This window comes from Monodon monoceros, unplaced genomic scaffold, assembly GCF_005190385.1.
Source record: "Monodon monoceros isolate NGI ecotype Baffin Bay Population unplaced genomic scaffold, NGI_Narwhal_1 Super_Scaffold_21, whole genome shotgun sequence".
Taxonomy (NCBI): Eukaryota; Metazoa; Chordata; class Mammalia; order Artiodactyla; family Monodontidae; genus Monodon; species Monodon monoceros.
In genome coordinates, this window is record NW_021703778.1 from 15,347,753 (window position 1) to 15,361,452 (window position 13,700).

Genomic DNA, 13,700 nt, shown 5'->3' on the forward strand with positions numbered 1-13,700 from the left:
GGAAGGAAGGAAGGAAGGAAGGAAGGAAGGAAGGAAGGAAGGAAGGAGAGTTTATAAAATACCATTCTAAATAAATAGGTGAGCTCAGAGGGAGGGAAAAAAACTGTTATGCTTTCAATTGTTTGGTAAATTGTCACCATCAGATGCTTTTATTCTGTAATTTTGCTCTAGCATTTTGTCCATGGTTTATTTTCATGCAATTTTCCCTACAGAGTCCCAACTCAATAAATATTTTGGACATGGAGAGAAGCAATTCGTTTACAGTGCCATCTATTCCTAATGTGGACTTATTTCCCCTTGGAAGCAGAATTTCATATATTACTATCTCATCGAACACCAATTTTCCAACATATGTCTAAAAGTATAAGGATACAGTACCTTCCTAAGCTTCTCTTTAAATAGCATTGTTATTTGAAGTCAAATACCATATGACTATATTGAACTTAACCTGATGTCTATCAGCCAAATTCCATTAGAGCCTTGATGGGAACAGGGATAAGTAACTTGGCTTCCTCTTCCTCATTCACCTCCATTTGTTTAACTTGCTCCTAAGAAAATATTATAAGACCTCACAAATCGGCTTTATTATAGAAAGAATATACATGTAGGAAATAACAGGGAGATAGAAAGCCAATCTCCAAACCTAAACCAGCAAAAGAAATTCACTGATTTAAGGCAAAAACCTTCAAAAATCCAAAAGTCATCTTCCTTTTCCTTTATTCATCTTCACATCTTTTCCAGTAGTTATCATAATTCTGGATACCCACACAAAACAGGGCACTGAAATACCCTTCTATTTCTCCCAATATCCCCCTCTTACAGTTACCTTCCAAACTTTACTGCTGCCCCCCACAAAAAAGTGGCCACTAACATAGGGCTTATGGAGCTCTATCATTGTAGCCCAAATACAGCATGTTATAATGTGAAACCAAGCAAACAAGGAATTAAATAAAATGTTAGTGATGCTTTGACTCCACCACGATTATGTACTCACCTTAAAAATTTGTGTAATTTGTATAATTACTTAATGAACACTCTTCCTTCCCTATCTGACATAGGCTAATTATAATAAAGACAGAAGTTGACGGATGCAGGACTGGGAATTTTATACTCATTCTCTCAAATCTGCACAGCCCTGTAAGTTAGGTATTACATGGATGGTAAGAGTGACTCAAATAATGTTGCCCAGATTGTACAGGTAGTAAGTGATAAGGATAAGGTCAACCCTAATGTTCCACAGATTTACTTCTACATTAACTCTTTCCGGTTTTTTTTTTTTTTATCTTTGGCTGCGCTGGGTCTCCGCCGCTGCGCAACGGCGCCCCCGACCGCGGAGAACCGCCCTGCCGTGGAGCACGGGCTCCAGGCGCACCGGCCCCAGCAGCTGTGGCACGCAGGCTCCGCAGCCGTGGCTGGCGGGCCCCAGAGCACAGGCTCAGCAGCCACGGCGCATGGGCCAAGCCGCTCTGCGGCGTGCGGGATCCTCCCGGACCAGGGCCCGAACCCGCGTCCCCCGCACTGGCAGGCGGACCCCCATCTGCATTAACTCTAATGACATAACATCTACCCAGGTCCAGGTCCTTCCCCTAGCTACATCTATTCACTACAATGGATATTTGCCCATTTGCTCGAGCCATCTTCATGAACATTTACGGTGGGAAGAAATTATAATTACATGTCTTCAATCCATTCCCACAAACATTTGTTAAAAAGATAATGGATACATAAGAGCATCCCCTACATGAATGACCCAGTTGTAAATAAAAAAGGAAATCACACACATTTAACGGAGATTAGTGTGACTACAAACAAAATGTTTCCAGAAATGCTAAGCGAGGACAATATGCTTTGTTTAGCAATATAACACAAACAACTATGTTACTTCTGATACGATCATGGTAACACTCTAGAGAACTTTGCTTTATCTGTCGTGCTCTCTCTATCATTTCCGAACAGCGTTTCTCCCCTGGCACACTGAGTGAATGAAAATAACTCACAGCAGCCGGATTCGTCTTCATTAAGGTGACAGTCAGGCACTCCATCACATAGCAGGAGGGATGGGATACACTCGTTGGTAGAGCACTGGAACTTCATTTGATCACAGAGCTGAGGAGGGGGGCTGAGAGAACAATCCATTTCATCAGATCCATCTATGCAGTCTTCCTGTCCATTACATTTCCCTGAGAGGGGCACACACTGGAGTGTGTAGACACAAGAAAACTGATCAGCTTCACACGGTGACGGCTGTATTGTGACAGGACCTAAAAAGAGAGCCAGTCATTTTCACATTAGGGGAGTTATCTCTCTGTCTAGTGTTGAAACATTATAGGATACTCTCATTCTCGCATAAACATGAAACATTTAGCTAATTTAAGTAAATCAATTTTCTATTAGGAGTAATATGAACTCTAACAAAACAGGCCAACATGATTAGAGAATACACCTTATCTTAACCTCAGAAACATTTATATAAAGGGCATCATTACTGTGAAAAAATGACACTTTCAAATAAAAGAAGAAATTTTGATTCATGCTCTTAAATTTGACCATCAGATTTTCCTTGAGGAGTAAAGATACCTTTATACAGTAAGTTAGGCACTTTGAAAAGTTGCAATCACAATTTTAAAATTTAAGTAAATTGGCATTATGTCATTATATCAGTATACAGTTTAGTAACTGTTTCTTAGTGGCCTCAGCTAGGGGAATTTGGCTCCTGAGAACTTGGGGAGGACTGAGTCACAGAACTGAGGTCTGCTACGGTTTTGTCACACTGCTCTTTGCCCTTGAGTCATGATCACATTTCAAAGGTCTAAAAAGTGCAGATATGTGTAGCCATATCTAAAGTGCAGATGCAATCATAGTTTAAGCTAAGATATTACACTAGTGAGAATCTTCAAGATAATGTAATTCACACCCAACCAACCCATTTTATAGATGAGGATACTGAGGCTCATAAATTTTTAGCATCCAAAGACATGATGTAAATTTAATGGGCTTTTATCATGTGAAACTGTTCCATAGCAATGGTTTAAGTCAACACTTAAAGCATGAGCAAAGAGTGTTGACTTGCTGCTGTTTCTAGAGGTCAGGGGATATCTGTGAACATACAGGATTGCACTAATTTGCTGGAACGTTATTAGTGGAACAGTTCTTATACTTCGTATCGTCTCTGGGACAGATGTTGACGGGCTCATCAGTATTTTAAGGGAAAACAAAATCGAAAGTAGTGGGGACCAGTTCGGGAACACCTTGTTTTGTGTTTTATACATTTTAAAACTACTATTATTTATGGATAATATAAGAACGATTTGTTTTATACATAAGGATGGTGGTGTGAATTCATTTTAGAAATGAAATTTAAAAGTTACTCTCCCTTACCACTCACTCAGTAGTGGTGACATATCTAGAATATATTTAAATTCAAACTCTGTGATGCAAGTCATGTATATAAGACAATCTTTGTTCATGGAAATAAGCATATTTAAGTGGGAGAGGGATAAATGTATGACTTTGAGACGTTTGTGTCATGTTCTTATTTAACTACCTAAGTCATAGCAGTGCATACAATTGCAGTGTTCCAATGGAAACGTTCTGAATTCAAACTTAGAAAGTAAATTGGATTTCAATTTTTATAAATTTATATGTATAACATATATATATCTTTTGATATTTAACTATTTAACCATGGTCAAATAAATAGTTTCTCTTCATTCTTTTTATTAATCTCACATTGAAGACAGGGCAGACATCCTTACTTTCGTTTCTTTCTCAAATATTTTATGGACTAAACTTTCATCTTTATACACTCACCTCAAGGTTGAACCTCAACTGTAGGCTGAAAAGGCTGAATAAACGTTTTGCATGTGATGAAAATCTAGAACCAACCTTAGTAATACAACTATTACTTAGCTAAGCTAAGGTACCGACCTTTTGTTGGGAATAACAACAAAAGGGAATAATTTTCTCTATTTCAAGGCAAGCTTCTCACCTTATTCAAAATGAGTCGCATGTGTGTGTTCCTTTATATTTTTGCTTACATCTGATATGCAAAGTAAAGTTCTCTCTTTTATCTGGAGGCAGCAATTCTGTTAAATTCTAGAATCATTTATATCAAAAGATATTCAAACTCACTTGTTCTAGGTCCTTCTTTACAAGAAAACTGGTGGGCTTTACTGTCTGTAGTGGATTCTGTCTTGAATTGTCCAGAGTTTTCTATCAAGGCCCTCATGCCCCCAGCTGCTGGGAGGTTACCAGATGACAGCTCACAGCTGAGCCTACCTCTAGGATTTTCCCTCTAAAGTCACACAGCCTCCCAGGATCGGCTCCCTTCATTGGGGATAAGATGGTCCAGCCCCTATGCATCAGTCTGGGACCAGTGCAGCTCCCGAGCTCCCCACGGCATCAGCGTGAGACCCCCTATGGCACCTGTATCAGAGTTCAGCCCTCCCTCTGCCCAGCCCTGCTTCCTTCACTTCACAGGGGTTGTTCCTGGGGGAATTTCCAATAAACCTTTTGCATAGGAATCAGGGCCTCAGAGTTCACTTCCCTGGGAACCTAAGATACTATCCCACCATCAGAATGCATCTTGTTTTAAATTAAACGCCCTCCCCACACTGTCGAATCACTTCTCAAATTTTCCGTGGAAATACTTCTGTTGCAAGAGGAACTTGAACTTGCACCCCTAAAGGGACTCTAGGTAGACCCTTAGCCAGAAGTAGTTCTCCATAAGCTCAACATTTCTTTTAAGTCTCTTGTTTTATCTGATGAAAATTCTACATTCTACGACATAGGACATTCAAGCTTTTTCACTCTAAAAGACTTCCTCCAGGAATTCAAATAAAATGAACACTCTTGGAAGATGTACTATGTATATCTTCTGAACTGAATGCCTTCTACTGCATACCCTCTTTGAGAAGTTAAGAAGGTTTCCCTAAAATTTTAATATTAACGTGTTTATTCTTGGGTATCACCCATGGAGTTACCTAATTAAGACAGTTAATGTCTTTCTCATATAATTCTATAAAAAATGAACGATATTAATTGTTCTCTTTTATAACCTGAAAAACGTTAGCACCACCTTAAATGCATATTACTAAGTGAAAACAGTCAATCTTAAAAGCCTACGTATTGTCTGACTCCAGCTTTATGATATTCTGGAAAAGGCAAACAGTGGATATTGTAAAATGGTCGTTGGTTACCCAGAGATGGTAGAAAGGAAGGGAGGAACAAGGGGGGATTTTTAGAGCTGTAAAACTCTTCTTTATGGCTCTGTAATGGTGGATACATGCCATGGCACAGACTGAATGTTTACATCCCCCCCAAATTTCGTATGTTGAGACATAATTCCCAATGTGATGACATTTGGAGGTGGGGTTTTGGGAGCTGATTAGGTTATGAGAGTGGAGCCCTCAGGAATGCAATTAGTGCTCTTATTAAAACTGGCCCTTGCCCTTTCCACTTTGTGAGGACCCAGCAAGAAGGCACTGTTGAGGAAATAGTTTTGCATCAGACACCAAATCTGCCAGCATATTCGTCTTGGACTTTCTAGCCTCCAAAACTATGAGAAAGAAATATTTGTTGTTTGTAGGCAACCAAGTCTATGATATTCCATTACAGCATTCTGAACAGATTAAGACATGCCATTATACATTTGTCAAAACTCACAGAAATTATAATACCAAGAGTGAATGCTAATGTAAACTATGGGCTTTGGGTGACAGGGATGTGTCAGTGTTGATTAGTCAGCTGTAACAAACATAACATTATGGTGCTGGAAGGTTGATTATGGGGGAGGCAGGTGTACCCAAACTCTGTAATTTACACCTAATTTTGCTGTGAACTGAAAACTGTTTTAAAAAATAAAATGTGTGTGTGTATGAATCTCAGCACCAATATCCCTCAGAATCTACATTCTAGCCCAAGCTCTTCACTAGTGATGGAAAGGGTGGAGGAGAGACACAGGGCAGTGGATGTTGGGTTACCTACAACATGGAGCTGTGATGGAGCTCGCTCTCTCCCCCAACACACAGAGGCTCCAGACTCGAAAGAAAATCAAGAATATATTTTCCGTGCTAGGGAAAATCAAGAGCTGAAGAAGCAGAACATATTAAGAGGCCCCCAAAGAGTTATCATTGTTACTCAGCATCAATATTTGCCACAATGATAGTGAATTCCTTCCTAACTATGAACAGTGATACCACTGCAAATGTCTGAAATTGCATAAAGGAAGAATTTTCTGCCTTCATATAACCTCAGATAATCTAAAACATACATGAATGTGGAAACATACACAAAAATATGAAATGTTAGAGCACTTGCTGGTCATTTCTTTCTTGTCATGAGGCCTGGAACCCAGAGAGACCCCAGAGGATAAGAGATACATTCCTCTTTTATCATCTCCAGATGGTCCTACACTATATTTCCTGGTCTGACATATCTGTGCTGGTATGGCCTCTTTTATATGCACTGTTGGGCCAGGTTATGTACTTGACCTAATTTAATGCTATTGTTCACTGACAGCTCTATTCCATATTAACTGAACTTTATTTAATAGTCAAAGAATTCCCCAAATGTTAAACTCTTAACTTCTACTTTAGGGCCAATATTATTAAATAATTCCCCCTTTTAATTCCTGCTTCACATTGCTTCCAAAATACATTTCCTAAAGGAAGAATCCTGTTCAAAACTGGTTCTCCAATGCCTCACAGGGTGGTCCGCTGTCCTTACCAGATTAAGGTCCACTGCCCTGTGGTTATTCAATGACCTAACTCCTGACTCAGCCTCACCTATATTCTCCCAATAAAGCCTAAAATTGCAGAGGAAATCGCGACTATTTCAATTATGACTGTATTGTACTCTTTGCCACCTGGGATGGGGCAGGAAGGAGAACGCCGTTGTCATTCCTGTGAGTGGGAAGGTTTTCACTTACAGATATCATGAGTGGGTGTTTTGGCGCCTAAGATTACATCTTTGTCTCAGTGTAGAAGGCTTGAGATGGAGAGTGGGAAGCTGTCTCTTCATCACACACCACAAATATACACAATTGAAGGAAATCTAAGAGTCTGAGGCAATCGTCTGTGAGGGAATATTGCCGAATTTCAAGTACACTTTGGGGACACCTGTTTTACATGTCTCAGGCAGGTGAAAGGAGAGAGAGGCAGGTACTGAGATGGAGATATCGAGGTGGGCAGTAGAGAAGACCACTCAGGAGTTAGACGTGGTGGTCTCTCAGAGATCTCCCAGCTGTATGGTCTCGACTGCCTCGATGAAAGAGAAACTAGAGAAAGTGGCTGTGATACCCCATAACCTCCAGTTAACAGGGCATTGGCACTAAACACAAATACATACAACTATGTTTAACTTCATATTAACTTCTGAGGAATATGAATAAGTGGCTTCACCTAAAGTTTGGAGTGTTCTACATGACTGAATTAGTTTTACTTTTAAAACCACGTAATTTTAAGACTAATTTCTGCCTTTCTAATAAAATAATTTAAAGTGCACAGCTGTACAGCTGAAACTAACACGACACTGTAAACCAACTATACTCCAATAAAAATTGAAAAAAAAGGAAAATACACTTGAAGTCAAAAAGAACTACTAGAAATAGTAGTTCATTCATTGCTTAATAATAAACAAAAATTGATTTATTGAGAAGATAAAAAGTGATCACTTTAATGTGTGTTGGGTTATCTTGCCCCATATGAAACCCTACATGAGGCATACCCAACTAACATTACCTTAATTACATTGTAATCAGAAAGAGCAGAAAGGGCAAAATGCAAGATCTGGATGTTTCAGCCCTTGAACTGACCTCCTAGTTGATCAATCACCTGCTCCGTCGGGCAGAGAAGACCAACCATGGGCCTGTCATTCCTTTAGACCCCTCTTCATCAAAAACTGGTTATTTCTCTAAACTCATGCTTTCTATTTTGACCAAGTTTATATTAGTGAAAATGATAACTCATACATATAAACCTATTTATTTACTCTCTGTTAAGCCAAGAAACTTGTTTTTTTTTGTTTTCTATTTTCCCATTTCCAACTATTCCCACAAAGAGTAACTGGTCTTTTCTAGGTAAAATGTTCTCATATGCCAATAAGATGCTCTCAGAAAAACTGGTCATTCTGTTGAAGTCACTTGCTTTCAATGAAAAAAAACCCAAAACTTTTCTTAAAACAGATTTTTTTAGTGAAGCAGTGTCACTTTCTTATTTTATTTCTTAGGCAACAAACAAACAAGCTTGTTTTCATAAAGTCTGAATGTTTTCCAGATAACAACATATGTGTTCCAGGGAATCAGGAAACCCATAATAGAAGTAGACTTTAATAGCCCAAGAGAACAAAACAGGCCCAGATTGACCTTGGCTATTGAAAAACTCCCAGAATCCCTCAGACACACTTGGTCTGGTAAAACACTGGCCCGCTGAATATTTCCAAGTAAAAAGAAAAGAGTCAGCAAAGGTTATGATAATTTTCAAAAATGACTATATGGTAGACAAATGACTAACTTACCATACCATATTTTATTTTAAATATACATATATATTTATATACTATGGATACATAAATATATATGATTATGTGGTAAACATCATTGTTCATATAAAAGCATTCACCTTTAAGACAGTGTTGGGACAGTGAACTGTGGTTTATCTTCACATTCAATATGAGGAACTTGTCAAACCCAGGCTAATGGAGTATGGTTCCTACTGGGACTGATTTTTCCATGGTTGTCATTTAGATTTCTTCCCCCTAATTCAATAAAATTCCTTCCAGCCTGAAGATCAGCAGGAAACCCAATAAGAACCACCTCACAGTATAACAGACAAGCTCCACCAAATGTAGTTAAGAGGGAATCCAGATCTTACTCCCATAAGCCTGCTTGGTATTAGCTTTTAATGCGATTTTCCAGTTCTTGTGTTTTTTCCTTCTAATCTAGTGTCCCTTCCAGGAATAAAGGGGAATTATCCCATCATTTGACAAACTGGGAGGACTTCACGGACTCTGACTGCAATAATAGATTTAAAACCTAATAATATTCTATAAGCCGATAAGTGAATCAGGATTGACTGATAATCATTTTCATTCCGCTTTTTGTACATTCATCGCTATCTGTTTAAAAATTAGGCCCATGAATCACTAACTGAATCAAAATTATAAAAATGACCCATGCGTTAAAACCATGTTCTAAATCATTTATCTACAGTGTGATACCTCTTCCGATATAAAATGGGTATCTACTCTATATCATACACTTATTTCAAATTTATATTTTTATCAATCAACCTAAAGTTAAAGATACTCATACTCACTAAAATTTTCCTTAAAAGAAAAGATAATGACAATGGAGATTTTTCAATGGAGAGGAACTGAAAATGACAGAAAACAAGCTACACATATCACAAAATACCATGTAAGATATATCACAGGAGAGCTGCAAACTTAAGGCCTTAACAATCTGGAACAGAGTTTGGTTTCCTGCTGGGGATATTAAGGATAAATTCATGAAGAAGGTGGCTTTTGCTCTGCCCTTGAAAGTGAAAAAGGATTTACACAAGAGGAGATAAAGGGCAGGGCATCTCCAGCCTGAGAGCAGTAAGATTAAAGTCAATGAGATGAGAGGACAGAATATGGGACATGACTAGAGAAAGGCAAGAGGTCTTATTTTAAGGGATCATTTCATAACCAGAATCAGAGAGATAAGACAGGAGCTGCGACAAAGGGTAAGAAACATATTCAGTAGGCAATTGACAGCCTCTAAGCATTTTTCTTCTTTACAACTTGTATGAATTTATGTATTTTGATTAGTCTCAGTTTTATTTCATCTCTCACCATTGGAGTATAGATAGAAAATTTATTGTTTCTGGTCAGCTTTGTAAATTGGTCCAGATGGTTGCAGAATACTCAAGCTCGATTATGATTTATTAAAAAAGAAGAGGAATGGTCGTCAGCCAGAGGTGGCTGATGTGGAAATTAGAAATGAAAGTGTAACTTAGAAGACTCTGAAGTTTAGACATATGATTTGGGCTTGGTCAACAGTATGCTTCCAACCAGCTCCTTTAATTTTAAGGGAGTGACAAAGGGACGATTAGAGATTACTCATAATGGTGGCAGGAAAGTGGATAGCCCAGCTCTGAAGGAAGTATTCATAGGCAGTGGACTTAGGTAGTTTCAACCTCTGGTTTACTCAGTCTTACTCACTCCCCACTTATTTTTCTGTCTTAGATTCTTAGTTTTACATTTAATTTTTGGAGCAATCCAATATTCTTTCAGTAAGCTTATTTTCTGCCTTTAAGTGAGCCCGAGTCAGGTTCTGTTGCTTGCAATAAAAAATTCTTTTTGTTATCGTGGTGAATAAGAAAAATGCAAGGTCTACTTTTCTGGAACTTACACTATAGTAGGGACTAGAAGATTAAGCCGGTAGTTACGTGTGTGTGTGTAAATTAGATAAGTCTGTTATGCAGCCATAACAGGGATTCCGATGAGTAATAAGAAGGCCTTGAAGTAGAGTTTGAGCTGTAAAATGGAACTGAGGGGGAAAAAAGAAGGCAAAATCTCTGGTTTCAAAGTGGATATTGAGAAAAGGATAAAGGCACTAAAAAATTGATGACATCTCTTTATGGTTCATAACCAAGAGGTTTCTGAGGCTTTTTTAAAAAATATAAACTCATACAAATGGTACAAATATCCTTATTATGAGATAAGTTTTCATGAGCAAACTCTTCATCCATTATGAGAAGTAAATGTGCTCATTCTTTGCCCTGGACCACAGCCATAGTTTTCACTCCTCTGTCCAGCTGGGAGGAAAGGAGCATCATTAACCCTGAGGCTCCTTCCTCTGACGTGTGTGTATGGCAGCCTGTTGTACTGCTTCACCAAAGCTGACTGTGTGCTTTTCTTCTCAAATACACCTTCAGTGAGGTCATACTGGCAACCTGAAATTAACCATGCTGGGGTATTTAACCAAGGAAATAGGGAAATGCTACACATCAGGGATTTCTTTCCCCCTTGAGAGCTAGTCTACCAACACACCACTGAATATTTCTTATGAATATTCATTGATGGCTCAATAAGTTACTTCCATATACTTGATGCTGCCTTCAAGTCAAATGAAATCATCTTAGAACTATAGTTTTAGAGCTGAGAGAGTTTCAAATGCACTTTATAATATTTTAGGCTTCCACGTATGCATCATTATCCCAATATGTCCTTAGTTTGTAAATTCCTGGAGAGCTGGCGATAATATTATAGGCACATATGTCCTTCCAATCCAAATCCAGGACAGCACGCAGCAGATTCTCAACTTTGACTAAATGAAGGGCAGACTTACTCAAGTTCACAAATACAGCAAGTAGCAAGAAGTCTTCTGTGTCTTCCTGCAATGACATTTCTGCCATAACCCTAGATCCCTTTGAACTCCCTCCTCATTCTCTCTGGACTCTCTTCTTTTCTATGTCATTCTCTATGCCTTCCTTCTGCCTTCCTAATCCTCTTTTACAAACCAAGTCCCATATGATCATAAAACGCTAGACCTGAAAGGGACTTAAGAGATTGTCTATATCATTTCCCTGATGACAAAACATGGTCTAAGGAGTTTAAATTAGTTTCTTAAAATTATACAAGTATTTAGTGATACAGTCATGATTTAGACTCATGTCTCCAAATTTTTAGTATAGTTGTCATCTTTCTATCACTCAATATAGCCACACAGAATCTATTGGATTCTCTCTGTGTCTCTCTTTGTCTCTGTCTCTGTCTCTCTTACCTCCCAAACAAGGGTTTGAAAATAAGACTGGAGGCAGAGTTCATCGGTGGTAGTGAAAGGAGGTACCATATGTCGATAAATTCAGTTGATGACTTTTACTTATTCATCTACTCATTTGACATATTTCTTTATTCATAGGACATGTTTATTGAGTAGCTCCTATATAACAGGACTCTTCTAGGAATGTAGAATACATCACTGAAGATGATATAAATGACGAAGATGATGAAAACAGACAAATGTCTCCATCTTTAAATAATTTGCATTCAAGAGAATATACCTGTCCTGGAAAAGCTCCAGAGTAATACTTGCTGCTCAAATTCAGAGATGTGAAACAAGAATGAAAATCTCTATTCCAGAATGACGTGAGAGCCACTGTTGTTTAGCAGTGATAATATAAACAAGGAGAACTTGTGGCTGCTTATTCCCCTTGAATGCCTTATGAATTTCATTATTTGTTTGGCACCTTGCTAGTTACTCTCATTTTATATTTACCAAGTCAATTTAAAAAAGGATGCCCTAGGATAATATTTCTTTTCTTTGCATTCACTTCCTGAAGATCATTTTCTTTCAATTTAACAAAAAAATCTAGTTGGAAAGTTTGTTCATAAAGTTAATCCCTAAAACTGGAGTTTTCTTAGATTTAAAATCCATAGCAGCATCCCTTGTTATTTACTGTGTATTTAAATAATGGAGCATCAGACTCAGTACATTTCAATTAGGAATGTTAATCAGTAGAAGACAAGATGTTGCAGAATTATTCTTAGTTTTTTTTTTTGCCTGAAATAGTTAATGCTTTACAAAACAGAAGTAAAGTCATGGATGTAGAAAACAAACTTATGGTTACCAGGGGATAAGTGGGGGGAGGGATAAATTGGGAGATTGGGATTGACATATACACACTACTATATACAAAATAGATAACTAATAAGAACCTGCTGTATAGCACAGGGAGCTCTACTCAATACTCTATAATGGTCTGTGTGGGAAGAGAATCTAAAAACAAAAAAGAGTGGATATATGTATATGTATAACTAATTCACTTTGCTGTACACCTGAAGCTAACACAACACTGTTAATCAACTACGCTCCAATAAAAATTTTTTAAAAAATTAGTTACTGCAACTCTTTCCAGGAAAGGCACATTTCCTAAATCTTGATGATAATCATTTCATGGATAAGAAAAATGGGGTCAAGTGGGTAGTAAGTGTTTTAATGACAATTTGAACCCAGTTCTTGGTTATAAAGTAGACATCAGTGTTCCCAGTTGTACTAGTTTCCTAGGGATGCCATAACAAAGTACCAAAAACTGGATGGCTTAAAATGATAGACATTTATTCTCTCACAGTTCCATAGGCCAGAAGTCTGAAATTCAAGGTGCTGACAGAGACACACTATCTCTGAAGGCTCTAGGGGAGAACCCAGTCCATTCCTTTCTCTAAGCTTCTGGTTTTCCTGGCCATCCTTGTCATGCCTTTACTCAGAGATGCACCACTTCAATCTCTGCCTCCTTCATCACATGATGTTCTTCCTGTGTGTCTGTTGCTGTGTCCCTTCTCCTCTCCTTAGAATGACTCCAGTAATATTATATTAAGGGCCAACCCTACTCCAGTATGACCTCATCTTAACTCGCATCTTAATTACATCTGCAAAGACCTTACTTCCAAATAAGCTCACATTTTGAGGACCTGGGAAGGCCATGGACTTGGAGGAGGACACTATTCAACCCAGAACACCAAAATAATCTGCTTCCTACCTATCATTCCCCTTCCAGCTGTGTCTACTGGTATTTGCCCCCTTATTAGACTCCTGAAAAAAATTCTGTAGATATGCACCATATCTTCAAGTATGCTACATTTTCTCCCTCACTGTTGCTTCAAATACTGTACAATGTCTTGTATAGTTTTAAAGGCAGCAATGTCCTACCAGCCCT

At 38.2% G+C, this 13,700-nt stretch overlaps 1 protein-coding gene across 1 annotated transcript in view; it reads right to left on the reverse strand.

Annotated features, from left to right (window-relative positions):
* The window catches only part of MALRD1 (MAM and LDL receptor class A domain containing 1), a 579,678-nt gene that overhangs the window by 105,883 nt on the left and 460,095 nt on the right, over positions 1–13,700 (reverse strand). Inside the window, exon 34 of the mRNA XM_029239293.1 lies at positions 1,998–2,261. Within this exon, the coding sequence (XP_029095126.1) occupies positions 1,998–2,261 (264 nt within the window). The remainder of the gene's footprint in view (positions 1–1,997; positions 2,262–13,700) is intronic.